This window comes from Dipodomys spectabilis, unplaced genomic scaffold (genome assembly GCF_019054845.1).
Source record: "Dipodomys spectabilis isolate Male_0828 unplaced genomic scaffold, ASM1905484v1 ptg000495l, whole genome shotgun sequence".
Lineage (NCBI taxonomy): Eukaryota > Metazoa > Chordata > Mammalia > Rodentia > Heteromyidae > Dipodomys > Dipodomys spectabilis.
Window position 1 is genome coordinate 113,974 of NW_024871172.1, and position 23,715 is coordinate 137,688.

Sequence of the window (23,715 nt, forward strand, 5' to 3'; positions counted from 1 at the left end):
AGGCCCTGAGTCTGATTTTAAGCTTCCATACTGGCACAAAACGAAACAACAATGAAAAGGTAGTTGTGGAGGGCGAAGGAAAGGCACGCGCTGAGGCAGATGGGCAGTAGATATGGTGATCCAGGCAGGTTCTGTTCACAGCTCAAGGACTTGAGTCCCAGAGCAGACAAGAGCAAGGAGAGAGGCAAAGGCAGACCCAAGGGGAGGTAGGTTTCCCTCATACCAGAGTACAGGGCTCCTTCCAGGCAGAGGCCAGGCCAGAGGCTTGTTTCTGGAGATGGGAAAGTGCGATGTACACACAAATGCACACCTGAGCTGTGGTAGGGTGCGTGGGCTGCTGGGCTCTGAGGCTTGGGAAGTGGCACTGAGTGGGAATTATTAAAAGAGATGAGAGAAGCGGCGGCCTCAGACTACAGCACCATAGCCAGATCAAGAGAGCAGCAGAGGGCTGGGAAGGTGGCTCAGTGGTAGAGCGCTTGCCTTGCATGCCTGAGGCCCTGGGTTCGATTCCTTAGCACCACATAAGAAAAAAGAAAAAGCCGGAAGTGGCGTTATGGCTCAAGTGGTAGAGCGCTAGCCTGGAGCTGAAGAGCTGAGGGACAGCGCCCAGGCCCAGATTTCAGGCCCCACGACCGGACCCCAAAAACAAAAAAAAAAAGAGAGCAGCAGACTCAGGAGGAGGCCAGGGCTGGAGCCTGCTGTCCAGCTGGGGAGAGGATGAGCCATATTAGTGAGAGGCAGCCACCACACAGGGAGCATGGGCATCCTGCTTGGGAAGACAAGGAGACAGAGAACAAGAGAACTACAGTGCTCCCAGGGCTGCATTCTGCATTCTTTCTACCAAGTGTCTTTCTCTGCTAATGTTAAGAAATTCCTTTCTGATCCTGATCGAAGAGGCTCTGATCAGAAAATGATGTTGGACTTTTACAACAGGTATCATGAAGGAGTGCTGAAATTGCAGGCTTGAATGACCATTCCTTGTTCCCTCTACAGTATTTGTTATGTCCTTCTCCTTCCAGACTCTACCCTGTTTCTCTCATGTTTTACTTCTACATGTTGTAAAAGTGTCAGGAGATTACTCTTGTTTTTGCTTTTTTTTTGTCAGTCATAGCTTGAACTCGGAGCCTGGACCCTAGCTCTGATTTTTTTTTGCTCAAGGCTAGCACTCTACCACTTTGAGCCAAAATACCACTTCCAGTTTTTTAGTGGTGAATTAGAGATAAGAGTCTCAGGAACTTTCCTGCCTGGGCTGACTTTGAACCCTCAGATCTCAACCTCCTGAGTAGCTAGGATTACAGGCGTGAGCCACCGGCACCCACCTCCAGCTCCTGGGCATGTTTTTGCTTTAAACAATTACCTTCTGAGATTTCAATACTAACAGTTGTTCATTAGCTTACATGGCTCCTTTTGTAGTATTCCCCTTGTGTAGATCCAGTATTCCCATCAAGTGCTGTTACATTTTTTAGATTGTTTTTGTTTTATTGTCTTTTGGATTTTTTGGTGCCAATCCTGGGGCTTGAACACATGCCTAGAGCTTTTTTTGCTCAAAGCTAGCACTCTATCACTTGAACCACAGCTCTACCTGGGGCTTTTTGGTGGCTAATTGGAGATATGAGGAGTCTCATGGACTTTCCCACCCATGCTGCTGATCCTGAAATCTCAGCTTCTTGAGTAGCTAGTATTACAGGTGTGAGCTACCAGCACCTGGCCATGTTGAAATGTTTTTATATAACATTCCTTGAAATGTAAGCCTGCTGTTAATGATTTATTTCAGTTTCTGTGTTTTTGAAAAAAAAAGTTTTAATTTTCTTTATTTTTTGGTGGTACAGGTTTTTGAACTCAGAGACTTGCAGTTTGCTCACCTGGAACTTTCCCACTTGGGCTATGCCTCCAGCTCCATTTTTTTTTTGGCCGTGGGGCTTGAACTCTGGGCCTAGGTGCTGTCCTTCAGCTCAAGGCTAGTTCTCTGCCACTAGAGCCACAGTTCCACTTCCGGTTTTCTGGTAGTTAATTAGAGAAAAGAGTCTCATGGACTTTCCTGCCTGGGCTGGCTTTGAACCACTATCCTCCGATCTCAGCCTCCCGAGTAGTTAGGATTACAGGCGTGAGCCACCGGCACTCAGCTCCAGCTCCTTTTTTTTGTTTTAAACTGATTATTTGTGGGCTTTTCTGCCTGGACAGGCCTTGGACTGTGATACTCTGGATCTTAACCTCCTGATTAGATTTATAGGCTTGAGCCACCCTGCCCACCTTACCAGCTAAGAACTAGTAGGTCATACCTGTAATCCTAGCTACTCTGGAGGCTGCTCTCTAGTTTAAAGCCAGCTTGGGCAAGAAAATCTGTGAGATTCCATCTCCAGCTAACCAGTAAAAATGGAAGTGGCCCTGTGGCTGTAGTGTTAGAGTTAGCCTTGAGCAAAAATGCTCAGGGACAGCTCACAGGCTCCTAGTTCAAGCCCCAGGACCAGAGCACACACACAAATCAGCTCTAAAAGTTTAGGAATGGAGTCTCTAGGGTTCTTTAGATATAGGATCATGTCTTCAGCAAATAGGGATAGTTGACTTCTTCTTTCCCTGTTTGGATCCCTTTTATGTCTTTCTTTTGTCTTATTACTCTAGCTAGGAATTCCAGGACATCCTTGTCTTATTTCTAATTTTAGCGGAAATAGTTTTAGTTTTTTACCATTTAGTATGATGTTGTCTGTAGGTTTGTCATAGATAGCCTTTATTATGTTGAGGTGTCCCTTCTATTTCTTGCTTCTCCAGGGCTTTTATCATAAAAGAATGTTGGGGGGCTGGGAAGGTGGCTTAGTGGTAGAGTGTTTGCCTCCCATGCGTGAAGCCCTGGGTTCCGTTCCTCAGCACCACATAAGCAGAAAAGGCCAGAAGTGGTGCTGTGGCTCAGCTGATAGAGCACTTGCCTTGAGCTGAAGAGCTGAGGAACAGCCCAGAACCAGAGTTCAGGCCCTACGACCGACAAAAAAAAAAAAAGAAGAGAAAAAAAGAATGCTGGATTTTTGTCGAAGGCTTTTTCTGCATCTATTGATGAGCATTTGGTTCTTATCATTGCATCTGTTAATGTGGTATTTTACACCTCGCATTTCTGAGATGGAACCAACCTGATCACAGTGAATGATTTTTAGTTGTTGAATTTTTTCTTTCCAGTCGTGCAGTTTGAACTCAGGGCCTGAGCACTATCACTGAGCTTTTGCTCAACGCTAGCACTCTTATCACTTGAGCCACAGTGCCACTTCCTGGGTTTTTGTTTGTTTGTTTGTTTGTTTTTGTTTTTGTTTGTTTTTCTGTTTATGTGGTACTGAGCCACCAAACCCAGGGCTTCATGCATGCTAGAAAGCACCCTTATCACTATGCCACGTGCTTGAACTTGTGGCTAGGGCCCTGTTCTTGAGCTCTTTTGCTCTACCACTTTGAACACAAAGCCACTTCTGATTTTCTGGTGAATAATTGAAGATAACGCTGTGGCTCAAGTGGTAGAGCACTCACCTTGAGCTGAAGAGCTGAGGGATAGCGCCCAAGCCTAGAGTTCAAGCCCCACGACCGACCCAAAAAAAAAAAAAAAAAAAGTCTCACAGACTTTCCTGCCTTGGCTGGTTTTAAATTGGGATCCTGAGATCTCAGCCTCCTGAGGTAGTTTGGATTACAGGCATGAGTCACAGGTGCCTGGCGTACAGCTCTGGCTTTTTGGCAGTTAATTGGAGATTAGAGTCTCATGATCTTCCCATTCTCAGGCTGGCTTTGAGCCATGGTTCTCAGGTCTCAGCCTCCTGAGTAGCTAGGACTACAGGCGTGAGTTCCTATGCCTAGTAGCAGGAACTTTTTTATTTCTCCCTTTATTTATTTAGTGACCAAGCTGTTAATCATGTTTTGGTCAGTCTGCATGTGTTTGAGTGTTTCTGTAGTACCTGTTGCTGTTGAGTTCTAGTTTAATGCCATTGTGATCAGGTACAAAACAGTTATATCAATTTTTCAATATTTGCTCAGATTTATTGTATGTCCTAGGATATATATTCCAAGGGCTGCTAAGAAGAACATGTATTATGTGGTTACAGGTAAAATACAGCTTTTGTTGTATCCTGGAGGTTCTGCCATTTGGAGAGAGTTTAGTGTTAAAGTCTTCTAGTATTATTGTATTGGAATCTAACAGTTCTAACAGTCTAAGAGTGTTTGTTTAATGTATTTGACTGGTGCATATATATTGATCACTGTAGTTTCTTCTTCATAGATCATTCTCTCTAGTAATGTGAAATAACTTTCTTTGTCTCTTCTTACTCATTTTTTTTTTTTTTTTTTGCGGGGGGGGGGGGGGGAGGTGCGGTCTGTTGTGGGGCTAATCTCTGGGCCTGAGTGCTGTCCCTGAGCTCTTCAGCTCAAGGCTAGTGCACTACCACTTGAGCCATAGTGCCACTTCTGGCTTTTTCTGCTTATCTGGTGCTGAGGAATGGAACCCAGGGCCTCATGCATGGGAGGCAAGCACTCTGTCACTGAGCCATCTTCCCAGCCCTCTTCTTACTAATTTTATTTTGAAGTCTTACTTTATCAGATATCAGTATGGCTACTACTACCTTTTTACAGGATGTACTTGATTGGAAGATCTTTCTCCATCTTGCCACTCAGAATTTGTGTTTATCCTTGATAATGAGTTGTGTTACTTAGGGACAATAAATGGTCCAATCATGTTTTTTAAATTATATAATTTATTAATGTATCTATTATTTTATTATTATTATAAAGACGATGTACAGAGGGGTTTACAGTTACCTAAGTCAGGTAAAGAGTGTATTTCTTTTTGGATAGTGTCACCCTTCTCTCACTCTCTCTGTTTTTCCCTCTCATCCCCACCCACAAATTGTGTAGTTCATTTTCAACATAGTGTCCACTGAGCACCACTGCTGCGTTTGTTTACCTTTTGTCCTTCCATTTCTGTGCCTCCTCTTACCCTCCCAAAGACACACAAACAAAAACAAGGGCTGGGAAGGTGGCTCAGTGATAGAGTGCTTGCCTAGCATGCATGAAGCCCTGGATTTGAGTCCTCAGTAGCACATACACAGAAAAAGCCAGAAGTGGTGCGTTGCTCAAGTGGTAGAGTGCTGCCCTTGAGCAAAAGAAGCAGTGCCCAGGCCCTGAGGAGTTCAAGCCCCAGGACTGGCCAAAAAACAAAAACAAAAAACTTGAATTATATATTTCCAACGTCTTCTTGCATTTGGAGTTTGCATTGAGAAATCTGAAGTTATTCTAATCTTTCCACTGTAAATAAAATAAAGTTCCCTCTTCAACTTTGCTGCCTTTAAAATTAATTCTTTTTTTTTTGGGGGGGGGCAGGGGGTCCAGTCATGGGGCCTGAACTCTGGGCCTGGGCGCTGTCCCTCAGCTCTTCAGCTCAAGGCTAGCGCTCTACAACTTGAGTGACAGCACCATTTCCGGCTTTTTTCTTTTTGCTTATGTGGTGCTGAGGAATTGAACCCAGGGCCTCATGCATTCAAGGCAAGCGCTCTACCACTGAGCTACCTTACCACCTCGCTTAAAATTAATTCTTATTTTGTAAGTTCAGAGATTTTGCAACATTATGTCTGAAGTGTTTCTTCTCTGGTCTTGTATGCTTAAGAGTATGCCTCTGTCAGATATGTGAGATTCCTTTTTTCTTTTTTTCTTATTTTTTTTTTTTTTAGGTTGAGAAAGTTTTCAGTTACTATTTTGTTGAATGGGTTCTCAATACCTTTAGTTTTGAATTCTTGTTCCTTGTCTATTCCAGTTATATATAGATTTGATCTTTGCCTGGCACTGGTAGCTCACACCTGTAATCCTAGCTACTCAGGAGGCTGATTTCTGAGGATCTCAGTTCAAAGCCAGTCTGAACAGGAAAGTCCGTGAGACTCTTATCTCCAATTAACCACCAGAAAACCAGAAGTGGAGCTGTGGCTTAAGTGGTAGAGGGTTTGCCTTGAGCTGAAAAGCTGAGGGACAGTGTCCAGGCCCACAGTTCAACCCCACGACTGACAAAAATAAAAATGATATTTGACAGAGTCCTCGAATATCCCATTGGTATGTTCTGAGTGTTTTCAATGTTTTTTACTGTTTGGTCTTATTCCTCTGGTTTATCTTACATCATTATATTCAACTTTTTTTGTCTGTTGCCTAGACTTTGAACTGGGCATTGCAATAGGGTATAGAGCTCTTTATGCTTTTTCATTTCTATTAATTTTCTCCTCTCATGTCTTGCATTGCTTCCTTTATTTTGTTTTACCTTTTTTTGGGGGGGAGGGGGATCATGGGGCTTGAACTCTGGGCCTGGGCCTTGTCCCTCAGCTCTGCAGCTCAAGACTTAGCGCTCTACCACTTGAACTACAGCACCACTTCCAGTTTTCTGGTGGTTTATTGGAGATAAGAGTCTCACAGATTTTCCTGCCCAGGTTGGCTTTGAACTGCGATCCTCAGATCTCAGCCTCCTGAGTAGCTAGGATTACAGGCTTTTGATAGTTTTCTACTATTTTGAGGATCTGCTTGCTTATTTAATTGGCCATTTCTCTTATCTCTTATCTTTGTTTCAATGAGTCCTTCCTTCATTTCACTTTTCTCCTCATCTCACTTAAATCCTTCATTGTGTTATTGTTGGGTGTGTGCGTGCGTGCGTGCGTGCGTGTGTGTGTGACACCCAGGGCTTGAACTGGGGATCTGGGCTCTGTCTCTGAGTTTCTTTGGCTCGAGGCTAGAACTCTACTACCACTTGAGTCACAGCTTCACTTCTGTTTTTTCTGAGTAGTTCATTGGAGAACAGAGCCTCATGGACTTTGCTGCCAGGTCTGGCTTCAAATCCCAATCTTCAGATCTTAGCCTCTTGCTTGAGTAGACAGAATTACAGGTGTGAGCCACCAGCTAAAACTTTGTATATTTGCTTTGAGAAAATATATTAAACCGGGTGCCAGTGGCTCACACCTGAAATCCTAGCTACTCAGAAGGCTGAGATCTCAGGATTGTGGTTCAAAGCCAACCTGGGCAAGAAAAGCCATGAAACGTTTATCTCCAATTAACCGCTAGAAAACCAGAAGTGGCACTGTGGCTCAAGTGGTAGACTACTCACCTTGAACTGAAGAGCAGAGAGAGACAGCACCCAAGTTCAGAGTTCAAGCCCCACAACCGACAAAAATATATATATATAAGAAATATATAAGTGTGTATGTGTGTATACAAAGTTTTTAGAAAAAAAAAAAAAAAAACAAGCTGGGTGCTGGTGGCTCACGCCTATAATCCTAGCTACTCAGGAGGCTGAGATCTGAGGATAGTGCTTCAAAGCCAGCCCGGGCAGGAAAGACTGTGAGACTCTTGTCTCCAATAAACCACCAGAAAACTGGAAGTGGTACTGTAGCTCAAGCGGTAGAGCGCTCGCCTTGAGCTGAAGAGCTGAGGGACAGCACCCAGGCCGAGTTCAAGCCCTATGACTGACAAAAAAAAAAAAGAAAACAAAAGAGACCTGTCTCAACCCTTAAACACTCTGTAGCCAACTCTAAACACCCTAAGAGGAATGTTGATGTATACTTAAACACTCGTAAACCTTCTAAAGAAAGGGAGATGAGGAAAAGAAAAAGGCCCCAAATTCTATCAGTGTACTGTCCTTGTGGAAATTTTGAGGGTCCCTCTCCCCCACTAAGTTCTCTCTTCAGGATTCCCTCTCCTCCAAGCCTGAGGAGCAGCTCTGTAATCTTCAGTTTGGACAGGTTGCAGTTGCTGGCAGATTTCTACCATCTTTGTCCCTGTGGCTCAGGAGGCAGGTGGTAGGGTTTTACCACACTTCTCACTGCTTACGTGGGGCTTGAGAGCCAGTCACACGCCCTTCATTCAGGCTGTAGGTGCCTTGGTTGGAGAACTAGGTTCTGCTCCCCTAGGGCCTTTTCTGTGTGATGATTTGGGGTGGGGTGCAGCATTCGGGCTTGAGGTCAAGGCCTTCTCCATCCCTTAGCTTCTTCATTCAAGGCTGCCACTCTACAACCTGAGACATCCCTTCTTCCAGCTTTTTATTGGTTAATTGGAGATGAACCTCATGGACTTTCATACCCAGGTTGGCTTCAAACTCATCTACAGATCTTAGCCTCCCTGAGTAGCTAGGATTACAGATAGCTATTTTCTTTTTTCTTCCTTCTTTTTTACTTCTTGAAAGTAATAGGAACGTTTATTAATTAGGAAAGTTTATTCTGGCCAGGGGCCATTGGCTTGTGCCTATAATCTTAGCTATTCATGAGGTGGAGATCTGAGGATCGTGGTTCAAAGCCAGCCCAGGAAGTAAAGTCCGTGAGACTCTTATCTCCAATTAACCCCAGAAAACTGGAAGTGGCACTGTGGCTCAAAAATGACAAAGTGCTAGCCTTGAGCAAAAGAGCTCAGGGACAGTGTCCACTTCAAGTCCCATAACTGACAAGAAAAAATATTTTTTTTTCAAAAGATTGGATTTGAGCCGGGCGCCGGTAGCTCATGCCTGTAATCCTAGCTTCTCAGGAGGCTGAGATCTGAGGATCTCGGTTCAAAGCCAGCTGGGGCAGGAAAGTCCTTGAGACTGTTACCTCCAATAAACCACCAGAAAACCAGAAGTGGTGCTGTGGCTCAAACGGTAGAGCACTCACCTCGAGCCGAAGAGCGCAGGGACAGTGCCCAAGCCCAGAGTTCAAGCCCTACAACCAACACACACAAAAACAGAGAGATTGGATTTTTTGGGTACAAAACACACTTTAATCAGACTGAAAGTGATTTTGATTTTGAGTTTTGGTTGTGGGGCTTGATCTCAGTGCCTGGACACTGTCTCTGAAATCTTATGCTCAAGGCTAGCGCTTTGAGCCACACATCCACTTCCAGTTTTTGAGTGGTTAATTGAAGGATATAAGAATCTCATGGGGACGGGGCTGGGAAGGTGGCTCAGTGGTAGAGCGCTTGCCTTGCACATACGTATGAGGCCCTGGGTTTGATTCTTCAGCACCCCATAAGCAAAAGGAAAAAAGCCAGAAGTGGTGCTGTGGCTCAAGTGGTAGAATGCTAGCCTTGAGCTGAAGAGCTGAGGGACAGCGCCCAGGCCCAGAGTTCAAGCTCCACGATGGACCAAAAAAAATAAATAAATAACACGGGCATTAGTGGCTTATGCCTATAATCCTAGCTACTCAGAGGAGGCTGAGATCTGAGGATCGCAGTTAAGAAGCAAGCTCAGGCAGGAAAACCTGTATGACTCTTATCTCTAATTAATCACAGAAAACAACATAAGTGGTGCAGTAGCTCAAGGGGTAGAGTGCCAGCCTTGAGCAAAAGGAGTTTAGGGACAGTGCCCAGGCCCAGAACTAGCAAAATAAGTAGAGCCATCCTCTAGGGGCTCAACTGCAAACCCTTCAGGGGATTCAGACTAGCAGAAGAGGCATCGTAGGTCCAAGACATGAAACTAAAAATATTACTTGAGGGGCTGGGAAGGTGGCTCAGTGGTAGTGTGCTTGCCTTGCACACCTGAGGCCCTGGGTTCGATTCCTCGGCACCACATAAGCAAAAAGAAAAAAGCTGGAAGTGGCTCTGTGGCTCAAGCAGTAGAGCACTAGCCTTGAGCTGAAGAGCTGAGGGACAGCGCCCAGGCCCAGAGTTCAGGCCCCATGACTGGACCAAAAAATAATAATAAAATAAAAATAAATAAATAAAAATATTACTTGAAAGTCAGTGTAGCTATCTACTTCGTCCTCATTGCTTGTGAGAACATAATTCAACAAGATGTGAAATATAATGAAAGTGATAAAAAAAAAACTTTATTACAGAAAAAATATACTTTCAATAGACTGAAAGCAGGTCATGTCATGTCCATAGGGTGCATAACCTACATTTGCTTTTGACATAGGCACTTGCTAATTCTGACCAGACTGGTGTCAAACTTGTAGTCTTCTTGCCTTTACCTCCTGAGTAGTTTGGCTTACAGGCATGAGCCACCATACCCAGCTTTGTTTTTATTGTTCTGCTATTATCTTGCCACAAGGATGAATTTGGTTTCTAACTAGGTACTGTTCACTAATAAGTAGAAAATTCACAAGTGTCATGTGTTACATTAATATTACCAGTAGCCTTGCATTTGATTCTTTTAGCTTTTTAAGGACAACAAATGACAACTTTATCTTTCTTCACCATACTTAAATCTCACTGGGTGCTCGTGGCTCATACCTATAATCCTAGCTACTCAGGAAGCTGAGATCTGATGATCATGGTTCAAAGCCTGCTTGGTCAGCAAAGTCCATGAGACTTTTTTTTTTTTTTTGGTCAGTGTGGGACTTGAACTCTGGGTCTGAGCACTGTCCTCAGATCTTCAGTTCAAGGCTAGCACTCTACCACTTGAGCCACAGTGCCACTTCCGGCTTTTTTCTTTTTTGCTTATGTGGTGCTGAGGAATCAAACCCAGAGCCTCATGCATGCAAGGCAAGCGCTCTACCACTGAGCCACCTTCCCAGCCCCCATGAGACTCTTTTATCACCAATAAAGAGATAGACAAGCTGAAAGTGGCGCTGTGGCTCAAGTGGCAGAGCATTAGACTTCGGCAAAAGAAACTTAGGGACAGAGCACAGGCCCTGCGTTCACTCCCCAAACTTGAAGTCTCTTTTTTTCCCCGTTTGACTTACTACATTGGATAACACTTCTAAGTGGATGTCCCTATCTTGACTTCAGTGAGTGTTAATAGAGGCCCCTATGAACATATATATAATTTTTTTTTTTTGGTTGACCATGGAACTTGAACTTAGGGTCTGGGTGCTCTCCTTAAGCTCTTTTGCTCAAGACTGGCACTCTTTGAGCCACAGCGCCACTTCTGGTTTTCAGGTGATTAACTGGAGATAAGAGTCTCATGGGCTTTCCTGCCTAGGCTGGCTTTGAACTGCCTTCCTCACATCTCAGTCTCCTAAGGAGCTAAGATTATAGGCATGAGCCACTGACACCCAGCTTAATGTTAATATTCTTGATCAAGTTAAGTACCTTTTTTCCTTTTCTGGACCATCGTTTTTATAATTATCAGTAGATAGTAATGTGAATATTTGTCAGGACAAAAGCCCACTTAGTCACTCACATCACAGCTGCTGGTTGGGTGCTTTGGTGTGCCAAGCTCCGACCATCATGCTCTTAACAGTTCCCATGAAAGTCTTTCTGGCCGCTTCCTCCTCAGGTCATTCTGTCATGTCCCTTTGAAGTTGTAACTCTCATTCACCCTGAACAGCACTTCTGCATTCTGGTGGTGCAAGCTACTGAAAACTGGGATAGTGCTGTTCCCATGCTACCAAACAAGACCACCCCATATGCTCTGGACAGGCAACTGTACTCTCGCTGTGGGGAGGAGGTGGGTGTAGGACAGAAGGGATACATATTGACTGATGAAGGGACTCACTTTGTGGGAGGGTAACAAACCAGGTTATTCCCTGGAGACTTGAGAGCAGATGTACATGCTCACTTACACTCACATCTTATTCTTTCTGCTTTCAGTTCTTCACCACCAGGTGTGTTCCTGGAGAAGGAGTACGAGGTTTACCAAGACTACAGTGTGGACAGCCAGCTCCTTCACTACAGGTAGAACCTGCCATTGGGTATATTCATCTGTTGGTTCGAGATCTCCTGGGTGGACTGGGTCAGGACCTGTTGCATCTAGGAAAGACAGGTGGGCAGGTGGACTGTCCTCAGGCTTCCTGGGTTTTCCTTCCGGGTGCTGCCTTTCAGAGGGAAACGCAGGGTCAGAGCAAGGTTCTGTAGGGTGGCCAGGGGGCCTGGTCACACCTAGTCACACCCAAGTAGTGCTGCCGCTGGGACAAGTACTGGGGGACCTGAGGGGTCTTAGCAGTTTATTCAGCCATTTGAGTTTGTGTCTCAGGTTTATGTTTGTAGTACATCAGGAGTGTAGAAGAGAATTGAAGCCTGCCCTGGCCCTGAAATATGTCTCTGTGACTGTAGAGGCCTGTTGTGTGGCTTCGCCTGGCGCCATTTCATTGTCAGGGCCCCAGCTTGGGCCCACAGTGAACTAAGTAAGCACATTCATGCTGAAGACTCATTCTTACAGTAGCAAGTCTTATTTCAGCTCAGGCCAGCAGGATTAGGTTCCCATCACTTTAGTAGTACCTCTCCTCTCATGGGTCAAGAACTATGCTCCTTATGGTAGACATTTCTTCCAAACCTTTAATTACCACAACTGTACCGCCCTTCATGAGCCCTTGTCCCCCTTCCCCAAATGAGCAGCTTCCAACCTTATCTGTAGGCATATGTGGAGGGTTTTTTTGTTGTTTATTTTTGTTTGTTTGCTTTGCCAGTCCTGGGGATTGAACTCAGAGGGCCTGGTCACTGTGCCTGTAACTTTCTGTGCTCAAGACTAGCATTCTACCACTTGAGCCACAGCGCCACTTCCGGGTTTCCTGTTTATGTGATACTGAGGAATCGAACCCAGGTCTGCATGCATGCTAGTCACGCACTCTACCACTGAGCCACCTTCCCAGGCTCCCAAGTTATTTTTTTTTTTTCCTGTCAGTTGTAGGGCTTGAACTCTGGGCCTAGGTGCTGTCCCTCAGCTCTTCAGCGCAAGGCTAGCGCTCTACTTCTTGAGCCACAGTGTCATTTCTGGTTTTTTAGTTGTTTATTGGAGATAAGAGTCTCACGGAGGGCTGGAAAGGTGGCTCAGTGGTAGAGTGCTTGCCTTGCATGCATGAGGCCCTGGGTTCGTTTCCTCAGCAACACATAAAGCAGAAAAAAAACAGAAGTTGCGCTGTGGCTCAAGTGGTAGAGTGCTAGCCTTGAGCTGAAGAGCTAAGGGACAGTGCCGAAGCCCAGAGTTCAGGCCCCACGACCGGAAAAAAATAAAAAAAGAGTCAGGGAATTTCCTTCCTGGGCTGGATTTGACCGTGATCCTCAGATTTTAGCCTCCTGAGTAGCAGGATTACAGTAGTGAGCCATCTGCGCCCAGTGCCAAGTTATTTGTTTTTTTCTTTTCTTTTCTTTTTTGTCAGCCCTGGGGCTTGAACTCTAGGTCTGGGCACTGTCCCTGCTCAACGTGAGCATTCTACCACATAGCGCCATTTCCAGTTTTCTGTTTATTGGAAATAAGAGTCTTACAGACTTTACTGCCCGGGCTGGCTTTGAACTGTGATTCTCAGGGTTCAGCCTCCTAAGTAGCTAGGATTAAAGATGTGAGCTACCAGCACCAGGCGCCAAGTTATTCTTATACAGTATTTATTTTTTGTGCCAGTATTAGGGTTCAGACTCAGAGCTTTATAGTTACTTGGCTTGCATGCTAATCAGAAGCTGTGGCATTTAAGCCACATATCCAGCCCTGCTTTTTATTCATTTTGTTTTCTTTGTTTTTGTGCAATACTGGGACTTGAACTCATGACCTTGTGCTGTCACTCAGCTTTGCTCCTTTATCTCTCATGACTGTTGCTGTACCATTTGAACCATGGCTCCAGTTCTGGTTATTTTCTGGTTAATTGGAGATAAGAATCTCTTGGATTTGTTGCCTGGACTGGCTTTCAACCTCAATCTTTGGATCTCAGCCTTCTTAGTAGCTAGGATTATAGACATAAACCACAGGCACCTAGACAGCTGGTTATTTTAGAGTCCATGGACTTTTTGCCCAGGCTGACTTCAAATGGTTTATTGTACAGGTCAGCTAGGATTAGAGATGAGCTACTTGTGCCCAGTAGGAAAACTCTTTTTTGTTGTTGTTGGTCATGGGGCTTGAACTCATGGCCTAGGTTCTGTCTCTGAGCTCATTTGCTCAAGATTAGCTCTCTACTCCTTTGAGCCATAGCACCACTTCGGTTTTCTGGTGGTTAATTGGAAATAAGAATCTCTCTTGGCTGGTTTATAACTACAATCCTCAACCCAGTTGGTGGCTCACGCCTATAATCCTAGCTGCTCTGGAGGCTAAGATCTGAGGATCTTGGTTCAAAGCCAGTCTGGGCAGGAAAATCCATGAGGCTCATATCTCCAATAATCCCCTCAGAAAACCAGAAGTGGCTCTGGCTCAAGTGGTAGAGCACTAGCCTTGAGCTGAGAGCTGAGGGACCCAGGCCTAGAGTTCAAGCCCCACAACCACAAAAAAAAAAAAACCAGACATGTGCCATGTTTTTGGTGGTTGTGTTTTTTTTTTAACTTTTTGATATATATGGCACATGTTTTATTGACCACACCAGTTGTTAGTGGAGAACATAATTATTATTTATAATAATTTCTCAGGGCTGGGAAGGTGATTCAGTGATAGAGTGCTTGCCTTGAATGAAGGAGGTCCTGGGTTTGATTCCTCAGCACCACATAAGCAGAAAAATCCGGAAGGGACACTGTGGCTCAAGTGATAGAGTGCTAGTCTTGAGCTGAAGAGCTGAGGGACAGCGTCCAGGCCCAGAGTTCAGGCCCCACAACTGGCAAAAAATGAAACATTAAAAAAAAAAATAATTTCTCACTATGTTGCTTGTGAAAATATAAAAAGATATGTGCTCTTTAGAAGCCAGCCCAGGCAGAAAAGTCTTATCTCCAATTATTAACCATCAGAAAACTGGAAGTGGTGTTGTGGCTCAGAGTCAGAGCAAGTACTAGCCTTGAGCATAAGAGTGCAGGGATAGTGCCTAAACCCCAAGTTCTTCAAGCCCATGACCACCACCACCACCAACAACAACAAACATAAAGAACCTTAATGAAAAAAGTTGATCCAAAGCAGATTGTAGGAATCAGGGAAGAGAAAGCAATAAAAAGGGTTATTTTCAGCAAAACTAGACACACATGTCTGAGATACTATAGACAAATCCTTTTGGTTGAAATAATGCATGCTTTTTTTTCCTTTTTTTTTTTTTTTTTGTCGGTCATGGGGCCTGAACTCTGGGCCTGGGCGCTGTCCCTCAGCTCTTCAGCTCAAGGCTTGCACTCTACCACTTAAGCCACAGCGCCATTTTTGGCTTTTTTTGCTTCTGTGGTGCTGAGGAAACGAACCCAGGGCCTCATACATGCAAGGCAAGCGCTCTTCCACTGAGCCACCTTCATAGCCCAATACATACTTTTAAGTAGAAAAAAAAAAAACACAGGAAAATAAAACAGGGACGATAGATACCAGAAGGATTAGGGAAGCAGTGAATGAGGATAAATATGTTGTAGTTTATTTACATATATTAAAATAGTACAATAAAGCCTGTTGAAGTTGTTTTAAGACGGGGAAGGGGGATAAAGAAGAGTAAGGGGAAAGGTTCATCAAGATATATTGTATACTTATGTGGAAATGTCACAGTGAAATCCTCTTTGTATGGGTGTGTGTGTGTGTGTGTGTGTGTGTGTGTGTATGTGTGAGATGAAAACCCTCTAGCAGTTTCAAGTAAGAGGTCTATGCCTGATAGTAATCATTATAGGTTCCATTAACAGCATTCTCTTGATCACTGAAATAAAAGCCAGAAGTAGAGCTATGACTCAGGTGGTAGAGCACTAGCACACACACACACACACACAAAAATTAGCTAGATACTAGTGTCTAATGCCTATAATCCTAGCTGAAATCTGAGAATTGCAATTCAAAGCCAGCCCAGGCAGGAAAATTGGTGAGACTCTTATCTCCAATTAACCAACAGGAAACTGTAAGTGGCACTATGGCTCAAAGTGGTAGAGAGCTCGCCATGAGCAAAAAAAAGGCTAAGGGACAGCACCCAGATCCCAGGGTCAAGCTCCTCGACTGACAAAAGAAGAGCTAAGCATGATGGTGCACGCCTGTAAGCCTAGTACTAAGGAGGCTTAGGAAAGAGGATCCAAATTCAAGCTATGTTACTTGGGAGACCCTAGCTCAAAATAAAGAGACAGCTGGACACTGATGATACATCCTGTAATCCTAGCTGCTCAGGAGGCTAAGATTTGAGGCTCACTGTTCAAAACCAGCCAGGGCCTGAAGTCTGTGAGACTCTTATCAAAGTGTGTGTGTGTGTGTGTGTGTGTGTGTAGAGAGAGAGAGAATTAGTAAATGGAAGGCAAATCAGAAGAAAACACCTAAGCCGGGCGCTGGTGGCTCACGCCTGTAATCCTAGCTACTCAGGAGGCTGAGATCTGAGGATCGCGGTTCAAAGCCAGCCCGGGCAGGAGAGACCGTGAGACTCTTATCTCCAATAAACCACCAGAAAACCGGAAGTGGCGCTGTAGCTCAAGTGGTAGAGTGCTCGCCTTGAGCTGAAGAGCTGAGGGACAGTGCCCAGGCCCAGAGTTCAAGCCCCATGACCGACAAAAAAAAAAAAAAAAAAGAAGAAAACACCTATTCTGAAATACAGACAAGTTAGAGATGGGCAATACAGAAATGTATAGCTTGAGGGGCTGGGAAGGTGGCTCAGTGGTAGAGTGCTTGCCTTGAAGGCAGGAGGCCCTGGGTTCAATTCCTCAGCACCACATAGGCAGAAAAAGCCAGAAGTGGTGCTGTGGCTCTAGTGGTAGAGCGCTAGCCTTGAGCTGAAAAACTGAGGGACAGCACCCAGGCCCAGAGTTCAGGCCCCACGACTGACCAAAAGAGAGAGAGAGAGAGAGAGAGAAATGTATAGCATGAAAACTGTCCAGTATACAGTGGAAACTGTAATTGCTTCCCAGAAGAGAAGAGCTGGAATAACATATTTCAAAAGGCAATGGGAAACTTGGCACCAGTGGCTCATGCTCATAATCCAAGCTACTAAGGAGGGTGAGATCTGAAAATTGGGATTTGAAGCCTACTAGGCAGAAAAGTCTTTTAAGATTCTCATCTCCAGGCCTGGGAAGGTGGCTCAGTGGTAGACCGCTTGCCTTGCATGCATGAGGCCCTGGGTTCGATTCCTCAGCACCACTTAAGCAAAAAGAAAAAAGCCGGAAGTGGCGCTGTGGCTTAAGTGGTAGAGCGCTAGCCTTGAACTGAAGAGCAGAGGGACAGGGCCCAGGCCCAGAGTTCAGGCCCCACAACTGGACCCAAACAAACAAAAAAAGATTCTCATCTCCAATTAACCACACCCACAAAAAAGTCAGAAGTGGAGCTGTACTCAAGAGGTAGAGTGCTGGGCTGGGAAGGTGGCTCAGTGGTAGAGCGCATGCCTTGTATGCCAGAGGCCCTGGGTTCGATTCCTCAGCACCGCATAAGCAAAAAGAAAAAAGCCCGGAAGTGGCGTTGTGGCTCAAGTGGTAGAGCGCTAGCCTTGAGCTGAAGAGCTGAGGGACAGCGCCCAGGCCCAGAGTTCAGGTCCCACGACCGGACCCCAAAAAAAAAAAAAGAGATAGAGTGCTAGCTTTGAACATAAAATGCTCAGGGACACGCCCCATGCCCAGCACAAAAAAAAAGGATGCAGTTTTCAAAAAAAAAAAAATTGCCAGATGCTGGTAGCTCACATCTGTGGTCCCAACTACTCAGGAGGCTGAGATCTGAGGATTGTGATTCAGAGCCAGCCCAGGCAGGAAAGTCGTTGAGACTCTTACTGCCAGTTAACCAACAGAAAATCAGAAGTGGCACTGTGGCTAGCCTTGAGCTGAAGAACTGAGGGACAGGCCAAGAGTTCAAGCCCCACGACCAGTTATCCAATTATGGATTCAAGAAATGCTGGGTACTGGGAGTCCCAGACAGAGAGCCAGGCCTAAGCAGCCTGGGGAAAGAGCGGGACAATGTCTTGTGTGGCCACCTGGTGTGACGGACATAGGTGTGGATACAGGGCCTGTGCTAACCTTTAGTCTGTGGGATAGGACATTTGTGAACATTATTGTCTGCATGTCCCCAGCAGTGAGGCCCAGTGGTAGTACCTCACATGTCATCAGTGAGCAAGGAAGACTGAGAAGAGGTCAGATGTTCAGCATTAACCTACTAAGTGATGGTCAGGATTCAGACAATGCAACTCCCAGGGGGTATGTGGCTTCTGCAGGTCTTTTCTGGGGGCCAAGGCCTAGGAGCATTCATAGAAGCCTCTGGTTGGGCAGTGGGCCTGAGGATGGTGTAGAGCCATACAAGGCTATTGACAACCTCATGGGCAGACTTCAGGCCCAGGAGTGAGGTCTGTTGTTGGCTTGTGTGTTCTGTGGAGAAGGCCCTTAAGGCCCTACCTACTCTCAGCCTTAGAAGCCACTCTAGGCACAGGAACAGTTAGCATAGAGGAGCCCTAAGAAGAGTGATTCTTAGGGAGTCACTGAGGGGGGACACTAAGAAGCCCAGGCTGGAGAGAGAGGCTGGGTTTATCACCACCAGTAACTGCCTGTCCACTTCCTGCACAGGACCTCCTCACTGCGGTGGAACTCAGGCACCAAGGAGCGAATGCTCATCAAGGTTGCCGACCGAGAGCCTAGCTTCCTTGCCCCTCAGGGCAATGGCTACCCCCTGGATGGCCAGCCTGGGGGCCGCCCCCGCAGACCCTCTGGCAGCCAGCACTCACCCAACTTACAAACCTTCACCCCTGACTCCGATGGCACTGTCTTCTTCCCTGAGAGACGTCCCTCACCATTCATGAGGAGGGCCGAGCTCTCTGGGAGCTGTTCACCCTTGCTTGCACAGCCCCGAAAACCCTCCAGTGATTCTCAGCCCTCCTCCCCTCGCTATGGCTATGAGCCCCCTCTCTATGAGGAGCCCCCCGTGGAATACCAGGCCCCCATTTATGATGAGCCCCCCATGGATATGCAGTTTGAGGCCAGTGGCTCCTACCAGGTAGGCTCGCCACAGAGGTCTCCCGGCCGAAAGCCTCGCCCATTCCTGCCAGTGGCCAAGCAGACTCCCCCCTCACCCTGCCAGCAGCTGGTGCGCACTAAGCAGAAGTGCCCTGAGCGGTTTCTGAGCCTGGAGTACAGCCCGGTGGGCAAGGAGTATGTGCGGCAGCTGGTGTATGTGGAGCAGGCAGGCTCCAGCCCCAAACTTCGTGCAGGACCTAGACACAAGTACACACCCAACCCAGGTGGAGGTTCCTACTCCCTGCAGCCCAGTCCCTGCTTACTGAGGGACCAGCGTCTGGGTGTCAGGTCTGGAGACTATAGTACCATGGAGGGGCCTGAGCCACCACGGTCAGGCCAGCCATCCACACCACTACCCCAGACCCAGGAGGATGCCATGTCCTGGTCCAGCCAGCAGGACACCATGTCCTCCACGGGCTACTCCCCAGGCACCCGCAAGAGAAAGAGTAGAAAGCCCTCGCTTTGCCAGGTCCCCAGTGCCGCCTCCACTGACGGCCCCGGGGACCTGCTGGGCGAGCAGCCCCTGGCTGAGGAGCATACCCCGTGTGGGCCCAGCCTCACTCAGATGAAGCGTGCAGAGGCTGAGGCAGATGTGGCGCGCAGTGCAGCCGAGCCCTTCCTGGCACAGGCGCGGCTGGCATGGGAGGCACAGCAGGCACACTTCCACATGAAGCAGAGGGGCAGCTGGGACTCCCAGCAAGATGGCTCAGGGTACGAGAGTGATGGCGCCGTGCCTCTGCCCATGCCTGGGCCTGTGGTGCGTGCCTTCAGCGAGGATGAGGCTCTGGCCCAGCAGGACAGTAAGCACTGGAAGCGGAGCACCTTCGAGAAGCTCGGCTTTCCCCAGATCCTGCTGGAGAAGAGCGTCTCTGTGCAAACCAACCTGGCCTCCCCGGAGCCTTACCTGCACCCCTCACAGGTGAGGGGTCAACAGTGGGCTGCATGGGGTCTATGGGCCCACCTGGGTGTAGTACCCAAGAGCCTGGGGTCCGCACAGGGCAGAGTGGACTCACTTGTGCCTAGTATCCACAATGTAAGTGTGGAGCTTAGAAACATGAGGGCCTCATACACTGCGGACAATGAAATCACTGATGCAGGATGTGTCCCCCAAGACTGCTCCCAGTCATAGGGCTGAGAGCTGGAGGCTGAGTGCTGACTCCAAGGCTCAGAAGCAAGATCACAGCAACTGGGGATGCACCAGGTCTGTGACGAGGCTATCCCAAATATCTGGGCAGATGGGGTATCAGGCACTCTTAACAAGTGTGGCCGCCCCGATAATCCCCAGATGTCACAACCATAGCTAAAACTAAAGCCAAAGGACAGCTGGTCATACCCTCCCATGTGGTGCCAAGAGCATGTCAGTCAGTTCCCGTGAGTCCCACCTGCACCTCTGTTTTACAGGCTCAGATCTTGGGCATCCATGCCCACAGGCTTTCCTCTAAAGACCACTAGCTCCCAAGATCCCAGCCCTAATATCCTTGTTCTCATTTCCTGGCCTCACCATCCATGCTGGGTTTCTGCAGCCCAGGAGACCAAGGTGGAGGGGCCTGGGTCTGCTAGGTCTGCCCAGGGAACTGGGCCCACAGCCAGCAGAATGACAACCAAAAGGCCTGGGAGGCCTACCTTCATACAGCTGGGTAGCCAGTGTGATCGCCCTTTGTGTGGCCTCAGTGAAGCACTAGAACCACTTCAGTTCAGTGTTTCTGTCAACTACTTGAAAATGTGGGGGTTAACAGGATAGAAGAGGCTGCTGTGGGAAATACTGGATGGACAGACAAAAGGCTACTCTCAGCCAGGCGTCAGTGACTCACACCTATAATCCTAGCTATTAAGGAGGCTAAGATCTGAGGATCACGGTTCAAAGCCAGCCCGGGCAGGAAAGTCCGTGAGACTCTAATCTCCAGTAAACCACCGGGAAACCAGGAGTGGCGCTATGGCTCAAGCAGTAGAGCGCTTGCATTGAGCTGAAGAGCTGAGGGACAGCGCCCAAGCCCCGAGTTCAAGCCCATGACCAACCAAAAAAAAAAGGCCACCCTCTAGCAGGAGCTGCAGTTTGGGGCCCAGAGGCATGTCTCAGAGCAGCACAAACAGAAGGGCTTTGCAGTGATGAGCATCTCTTCCAGCACCAGGGTCCCACAGAGGAGGGAGTGGGGACAGGGGGTCACCTGAGGGGACTGGGATATCAGCTCTTTCTTGGCACAACAAGATGAGTTTGTGCCCCACCAGGGATGCCCTTACCTTCCTCTGCCATAAGCATGGTTACCTGGGAGTCTTGAGCGCAAGGCATATTATGTGGCTGCCCCAGAAGTGCAGGCTTTGCTTCTTGGATGTATCTGCTAGGCAGGCCATGTGGTACCTGGGTTCTTCATGCCTCTTGAGGCTATGGTCTAGGTGAAACTGGCTGGCCAGCCCACTCCATGCTGATGGCTCAGCCCCATTTATCCTTCCCAGTCTGAAGACCTTGGTGCCTGTGCCCAGTTTGAGAGCAGCCGGCAGAATCGCAGTGCAATACCCAGCTCCAGTTGTGTTTTCCCCACCTTCACACTACGCAAGCCCTCGTCAGAGACAGACATCGAGAACTGGGCCTCCAAGCATTTTAACAAGCATACCCAGGGCCTCTTCCGGCGGAAGGTGTCCATTGCCAACATGTTAGCCTGGAGCAGTGAGTCCATCAAGAAGCCTATGATTGTGACCAGCGACCGACATGTGAAGAAGGAGGCTTGTGAGATCTTCAAATTGATCCAGATGTACATGGGTGACCGAAGGGCCAAAACAGACCCCTTGCATGTGGCCCTGGAGATTGCCACCAAAGGCTGGAGTGCACAGGGTCTTCGGGATGAGCTGTACATCCAGCTGTGCAGGCAGACCACTGAGAACTTCCGCCTGGAGAGTCTAGCTCGTGGCTGGGAGCTCATGGCCATCTGCCTGGCCTTCTTCCCTCCCACACCGAAGTTCCATTCCTACCTGGAGGGCTACATCTACCGGCACATGGACCCCGTCAATGACACCAAAGGTAAGGCCCACTCTGTGTGGGGCCGTTGACACCCTGGTTCTGGCTCCACTGAGGTAAGGGCCACGGAAAGGGTTCCCAACCACACTGGGCAACACCAGTCAGTTTCTTGGTAACTTCTCATACGCCAGGGCTCCCTCCAAAAAGACACACATATCCCCTGAAAGACCCTGCACCTCAGTTTCCACTAGGTCATGGGTATCTTCAGAAAACCCCACCTGGGTCTGAGAAGAGCCTAGGCAGGCCTGGCAGAGAAAGACATGCGGCCTCCTGTCCAGCCAGCTGGTGTCCATTGCTTCAAATCCCTGCCTGCCAAGGTATAGTTGCATCCTGCAACTTCAAGCAATTGCCCAAGGAGGCTCAGACCTATATTCTAGGCAGGGTCCTGCCCAAAGGCCTAAGCAGGAAGGAGCACTGTGACCATAGTGCATTGACAAGGCCATAAGTTCATGAAATGCTCTTGTGCATAAGACCAGCAGCCTCTGGACACTGTGAGCTAAACTGCCTTCAGAGGTGGGAAGGTGGCTATGGGGCCAGTGAAGGCCCCCAGAGGTGATGTGCCAGGTGGTCTGGGTCCAAGCAGGGTCCTGTCAGTCAGATAGTTGACCTAAGCCCTGGGCAAAGCCAAATGAATACAAGGCAGGGCCATAGGCACCTGTGTGCATCAAGCCGTGCACCACGCCAGTGACTATATACACATACAGAGTGAGCACAGCCATGTAGTTAACATCTGAATATACCCACACATCAGACACACTGCACTGCTCCTCAGGAAGGAGAGTGAAACCTAGGATACTCCAGCCTTTGCCTCTGTACAGACTGAGCCTCTTGTCAGAGATTTCTTGGGCCCTGCCCTGTATTTGTGGAAGAAGCAGATTGTGGGACTAGTGTGTGTACAGGAAAATGAACAGCAGCTGTAGGTCAGATATGGGCTCCTGGGGAGGGTGTGTTGGTATGATCACTGTACAGAACCTTGGCAGCCACGTACATGTGGGGGCAATCTCTGAAGCCATGTGATTCAGCACCATGAATGTACTTTTCAACACAGGTCCCAGCAACTACACAGCCTAGTGTGTGGCCTTGGTTCCCACACCTATACCAAAGTATACCAAGTACCAAAGCTAGTTCCAGGCAGCCTGAGTTCTGGCCAGTGGGCTGAGTAGGGCCTTGGGAACCCCAGCCACTGGTCCTCAGGCCTTCTAGGAGCTGTTTTGCTGTGGCTTCATAGGTTGTCTAATCTGCTTCTTCTAAAGAGGCATCAAGATGGGGCTATATCTCACATGTAAGAGTCCCTTCCTAGCAAGTGCGAGGTCCTGAATTCAAACCTTAGCACTGGTGCGCCCCCCAAAAAATATAAAAACTTGAGAATAAATGTGTATTGATCTGGAGGCCATAGAAAGATATCTCCACTGCCCAACCCAGGGATCCATGGCAGGCACCCAGGAGTGCGAAGTGAAAGTTAATGAGCAAGAAAGTAGTTGGAGATAGACACTAAGATTCCCCACTACAGCTTGGGCCAGCTGACCAGCAAGTATGCAGCTGAAGTAACCCCACCAGCTAGGACTGCTAGAACCACTGCTGTAAACACTAAGTTCTTTTGTGCTTTCTACTGTCTCATACTAAAGAGTCCTGAAGTCCTAATTTGCACAAAAGTAAGTCCACTCTGGGGCCAGAGGCTCTCTGTGTGGTCTCATCAACAGGTAGCTGGCATCCCAGCTGTAGTACTTGTGTTGCTGTCTTAGCCAGGACTCCATCTCTAGCCCCCAGATTCAATCATAGGCTTCTCTCTTTGGGGCTCTGCTTGGCTGGGAGCCTGAGGAGAGACCTTCTTCAGTGGGCCTCCTGCTGCCCTCTCCAGCAATCTTGCTGTCCCGGAGAGGCCCCATCTTTCATGTGCACATAACGTGAGTCAAGAACATGGCTTCAGCCGAGCTCTGGTGGCTCACGCCTGTCACCTAGCTACTCAGGAGGCTGAGAGCTGATGATCACGGTTCAAAGCCAGCCCAGGCAGAAAAGCCCGTGAGACTCTTATCTTC

General features: G+C 47.7%; 1 protein-coding gene across 3 annotated transcripts in view; it reads left to right on the forward strand.

Annotated features, from left to right (window-relative positions):
• Arhgap39 (Rho GTPase activating protein 39) overlaps positions 1-23,715 on the forward strand; it is an 89,319-nt gene that overhangs the window by 55,926 nt on the left and 9,678 nt on the right. For all 3 annotated transcript variants that reach the window (XM_042669470.1, XM_042669472.1, XM_042669471.1), the window contains exons 4-6: positions 11,491-11,574; positions 18,223-19,588; positions 21,121-21,682. In XM_042669470.1, the coding sequence (XP_042525404.1) occupies positions 11,491-11,574; positions 18,223-19,588; positions 21,121-21,682 (2,012 nt within the window). The remainder of the gene's footprint in view (positions 1-11,490; positions 11,575-18,222; positions 19,589-21,120; positions 21,683-23,715) is intronic.